The sequence below is a fragment of the Physeter macrocephalus genome, chromosome 6 (assembly GCF_002837175.3).
Source record: "Physeter macrocephalus isolate SW-GA chromosome 6, ASM283717v5, whole genome shotgun sequence".
NCBI classification, from domain to species: domain Eukaryota; kingdom Metazoa; phylum Chordata; class Mammalia; order Artiodactyla; family Physeteridae; genus Physeter; species Physeter macrocephalus.
The window spans coordinates 58,964,122-58,969,454 of NC_041219.1; the positions used below are offsets into that span (position 1 = coordinate 58,964,122).

Consider the following 5,333-nt stretch of genomic DNA (forward strand, 5'->3'; position numbering starts at 1 on the left):
AAAACAATGCATTAAGTTGTGCTTTGGGGGGACTTCCCTGGCGGTCCAGTGGTAAAGACTCCGCGCTTCCACTGCAGGGGGCGCAGGTACAAAGCCTGGTCAGGGAACTAAGATCCCACATGCCGTGCAGCGTGGCCCCCCCACCAAAAAAAAGAGCACAAAACAAAACAAAAAACCTGTGCTTTGTAGCTGGTCTACACATTTAAACAGTGTCCTAAAAAATAAAAGCTGTCATTTAAAAATAAGCTTATTTCGGGACTTCCCTGGTGGTCCAGTGGGTAAGACAACAGCGCTTCCACTGCAGGGGGCCCGGGGTTCGATCCCTGGTTGGGGAACTAGATCTCTCACAAGCATGCCACAACTAAGGAGCCCGCCTGCTGCAAGTAAGGGTCCGAATGCTGCAACTAAGACCTGGCACAGCCAAAAAAAAAGAAAAGAAAAAGAAAGCCTATTTCAACATAGCTTTCTTTTTCTGGCAGAAGAGCAGTCACAGAACCTTTCATATGTGAGTTACAGGGGGAGATTCTAATTCGTCCACCTTTCCCCCTCCAGCCTCTTTACAAACCTAAGAACTCTTGTTTATCACTTCTTTGCTCCCGATCTTCCAGATGTGGCACTCTTCTTTAACTGCAAACAACCACACATTTATTGTTTCAATATTACACACACGAGGAGGAAATAAGTTTGTTCAGGTTTAGTCATCTGGTATTGTATATTTGGTTACCTTTCCTTTACTCACTTCTAAGATAGTAGTCTCCCAGAGGGCTAGAAGATTAACTTCTTCCCCCCATATCAAAAACTATTCCCATGTTTAGTCAGATTTTTACTCATTGAATCACTGGGTGAAATCAGGGGAGAGACAACTGAATGTAAAAGGGGTAATTTTTTTATTTATTGGTACTTATAAACGAACCAGCCAACTGGTAGTATTAGTATTATGATGCAGACAAATCGAAACATCTTTCTACAAATACTAGAGTGGTGGAAAAAATTAGGGGTTGTAGTAAAATAGCAAAAAGGGGTAGAGGAAATCAGTGAAGCACATTGTAGCTTAACCCTTCACCTTAACAACTGAGGTTCTTGACAAGTAAAGCCTCCCCATCCCAGAAAATATGAATAATCCTTCATCACACATCTTTGTACTTTTGCTCCCTATTCTTGAGGTTAGGTTCTAGATCCCAAAGATATCCAAAAAATAGTATTATAACCTAGTTATCTGTAGCCGCCAGTCATCTTTTATCATGTTGTCCGGAGAAGCCAATGCTTCTGAAACCTCTTTGATTAGACACCAATCATACGCCCCCAAATTGACACAAAAGGCACAATGAAAAAGCAGCTTATCAAGGCAGAGAGATACGTAATTGTAAAAGAAAAATTCTAGGGAAGTAATACAGTCACGGCTCAAATTGAGATTGAATGATACAGCCATCGTTACAAATCTTCAGGCTGTATGTTCAGAGGGTAATTTGGGAATAAATCCATGATTTGCTGTTGGGAACTGAAATACTTAGCAGTTTGCTGTATTACGTTATAGCTTTCCCCGGCAGTTTCCAAGGTGGCCTCCAAATCGCTGGCAGGAGAATTTTGCTGGAACTGGAGCTGGGGCTGCAGGGATTCCTCAACATAGTTGTTGAATTGATGGTTCCAAGTCTGGTCATTCCAGGCTTGGGGGCCCCAGGTCTGACTGTTCCAGCTCTGGTTGCCCCAGGTCTGACTGTTCCAGCTCTGGTTGCCCCAGGTCTGACTGTTCCAGCTCTGGTTGCTCCAAGTTGGGTTATTCCAGGTCTGGTTACCCCACATGGGCAGGTTTCCGGAAGAGTTCGCCAGGCATCCTTGGTGGTAGGAATAGAAGCCCGGGTATTCTGTAGTTGCTGGGCCCTTTTGAAAGAGAAGGATGGATTAACTGAAAAGGTACAAGGAAAATCAGAATTGTCTGAAGTTGGGATTGCATGCTTCATCAGTGGATTCAAATCTATCTAAAAAGTCCTTGTTAGGAAAGAGCAGAAAAATAAGTTTCCCGTTACCTGAGTCACAATGTTGCTATTCCTCGGCCAGCTGTTTTTCTGCCACCTCTTACATTTCATTCTCTGGTTCTGGAACCAGGTCTTAACCTGCAGGGAAAAGGTAACAGGAAAACACAAAATACTAGTAATGCAGGATGTATTGGTATCAAAGAATACTAAGTTTTTGTTTGTTTGCTTTTTCCGATAGTTGCAGCTATCTCAAACTCAGAACAGAATTTTAACTTCTAGAGTCCTTTTCTTAAACCTTCAATCTGTGAGTGAATTTCAAGCCCCTCAAGTCAGTGGGCTACTTTATGTTTAATAAACCTAACCAGATAGAACAGAACACACCGCAAGTCTGCTACTAACTAAGAAGTTCACATTTAAATGTCTACCCAGGCCATTAGTCACAGTTAAAGGTAATTTGCTTGCAATAAAAAGCCCACCTCCATATAAGCACATTTACATTTAATGTGATAATGGTATTTAAATTCAGGAATTATGAAACATACCACAAGGACAGCTGTGTAGAAAATATCAAATTATATTGCAGCACAGAATAAACTAAACTTTTCAGATGGTTTGTAAACTCTGAGTTAGAAAATGAGATCAGAGAGGTAGAATATATATATATATATATATATATATATATATATATATATATATAAAATAAGATCATGGAATAGGACTTTCCAAGTATGGAGCCAGTAACTGAATAAAATGGCCAATAAATATATGAAAAATGATTAACAGGTAAAAACAAAACATACAATTTTAATAAGAACAAGTGTTGGCTAGGGACTCTTCTAACTCGGAAGATAGGGGGGTATATTCTTCCTTTTTTTAAGGAAAATTGGAAACATTTTCACAATTTTGGTTTGTGCAGCAAGAGAAGTGGTTAAATAAATTATGACACATTGGGGGAGGGGGTGGGGGAGGGAAGGACTGGAGGTTTGGGATTAACAGATGTAAATGGTTTCATGTAGGATGGATAAACAAGGTCCTACTGTATAGCACAGGGAACTATACTCAATATTCTGTGATAAACCGTAATGGAAAAGAATATAAAGAAAAGAATGTCCAAAAAAATGGACACATTGCCACAAAACACATTACAAAAAGTTCCATTTTCATATTAAAAGTTAACTTGTTTGTAGGGGTGCATAAACAGAGTACATAGAAACTAACCTTGTTTCTTATTTCTTGTATCAAACAAGAAAACCACCATACCTGTTTGTAGCTAAGGTTCAGGATGTTGGAAAGTTCTTGCATTTGCTGGAGGCTGAGGTATTTCTGCCTCTGAAATCTGTCATTGAGCACACATAGCTGCGTCTGAGAGAACACGGTTCTGGTCTTCTGCTTCCTGACCAGGACCTTCTCTTCCTTCTTCTCTGTGCTCTTGTCTGCAGCCGTGGCCAGTAGTTTTACTCTGGGGCTTGTGGAAGAATCAGGACCGTCCAGTTTCCATGTTGTGGGTCTCAGCAGATGACATTTGCAAGGACACATAATTTTCTTCAGGCCCATAAATCTCAGGCATTGGTGAAGATTCCTTATAATTGGATGCTTCGGGGCCATGCAGGCTTTGGGGACAAGCTGGGTCCACACTCATGTTGTTGAATTGAAGGAGAGGGAGAAAACCAAAGAGCTAGATAGATGGTAGGAAAAGTCCAGGCTTAAGAATCTAGGTAGAAGAGCTTAGAGAAAGGTGAAGATCTCCAGGTGTAAAAGTATTAAAAAGATGGGATGAAGGGAAGTCACCTGTGTGATAACAGAAGCCTACCAGCCCAATGTAGGAAAATGACAGTTCTTGCATTTGCTGGAGGCTGAGGTATTTCTGCCTCTGAAATCTGTCATTGAGCACACATAGCTGCGTCTGAGAGAACACGGTTCTGGTCTTCTGCTTCCTGACCAGGACCTTCTCTTCCTTCTTCTCTGTGCTCTTGTCTGCAGCCCTGGCCAGTAATTTTACTCTGGGGCTTGTGGAAGAATCAGGACTGTCCTGAATAAGCAGATCCATGGAGAAGGAAGGAAGAGGAGAGACTGTTGGGAACAAAATGACACTTTTCTCTAAAACTTCAAATATTGAAAGTTTATTGTTTCAAAGCACTATTAAAGTCCTCAGAGCTGGATAATTAGTAATATTTATTTTTAAGCAATCCTGAACGCTTTGCTAACCTTTGTGCAAATGCCATTTTGCATGTCATGGACTTGGCTAATCTGTATTGCTGGGAAGCGGAGGGGGACTCAAACCTCTTCTTTCTGCCAGTCAAAGCTCAGGAGCCCACACCCTGGCTGTTCTCAAAGGTCAGAATCATCATTTGACTCCCACCTTTGTGTCCTTCCGTAACTCCCTTTATGTACCTTAATCATCACCTACTTAATTTTTTTTTTTGTTGAAGCCACGTGGCTTGGGGGAAATCTCAGTTCCCTGACCAGGGATTGAACATGGGCCACGGCAGTGAAAGCGATGAATCCTAACCACTAGACCACCAGGGAACTCCCACGTTCTTAATTTTGAAACAGATGATCCAGGTTCTGGGGACCCTATAAAATCAAGTTAGCTGCCCGGTCTTAATACCAGGACTATCAGGAAATGTGAATTCGGATAAAGCTATAAAGCTCCTGTTTCAACCCAGACTTTGTGATTTCATCTCCAAAATTATTCCTCCCTCACGGTTTTTTTGTTTGTTTGTTTTGGCAATTGGGCTAAGCTAATCATAGGTTTTTTGGGGGGTTTTTTGACTGAAGTATAGTTGCTGTACATTATATAAATACAGGTGTACAATATAGTGATTTACAATTTTTTAAGGTTATACTTCCTTTATAGTTATTATAAAATACTTGTCAGATTCCCCGTGTTGTACAGTATATCTCATGGAGTTTCTTTCACTGATTAAAATGAGGTAACAGAAATAAAAAATTTAAAAACAAAATGAGGTAACATATAAAAAATTGTCTAGCACAGGACCTGGCATATATTATTGATTTTGTAACTAAAAATTTATTTCCTGTATTACTTAGATTTATTTGCACAGACGTATTCCCAGTGCTTAACGCCAATTCTACCCTAGTCGTGGAATAAATGGACAGGCTTTAAAAGGCAAAAAACTTCACAATTTCACAAGTAGATCTAAGAAGGAAAGTCCTCAACTAATGACTAGAAATGGAGCATGTCTTTAAAATTATCTATACAGGGCTTCCCTGGTGGCGCAGTGGTTGAGAGTCCGCCTGCCGATGCAGGGGACGCGGGTTCGCGTCCCGGTCCGGGAGGATCCCACATGCCGCGGAGCGGCTGGGCCCGTGAGCCATGGCCGCTGAGCCTGCGCGTCC

At 41.2% G+C, this 5,333-nt stretch overlaps 1 protein-coding gene across 2 annotated transcripts in view; it reads right to left on the bottom strand.

The window, feature by feature from the left end:
- Positions 1 to 1,431: 1,431 nt before the first annotated feature.
- NANOG (Nanog homeobox) overlaps positions 1,432 to 5,333 on the bottom strand; it is a 5,348-nt gene continuing 1,446 nt past the window's right edge. Inside the window, exons 2-5 of one of the 2 annotated variants that reach the window (XM_024129243.2) lie at positions 3,963 to 4,043; positions 3,234 to 3,418; positions 2,029 to 2,111; positions 1,432 to 1,837 (exon numbers count right to left, since the gene is read on the bottom strand). In XM_024129243.2, coding sequence (XP_023985011.1) covers positions 1,432 to 1,837; positions 2,029 to 2,111; positions 3,234 to 3,418; positions 3,963 to 4,043 — 755 coding nt within the window. Of the gene's footprint in view, positions 1,879 to 2,024; positions 2,112 to 3,233; positions 3,419 to 3,962; positions 4,044 to 5,333 lie in introns of both variants that reach the window. The other variant, XM_024129242.2, reaches the window with a different exon arrangement.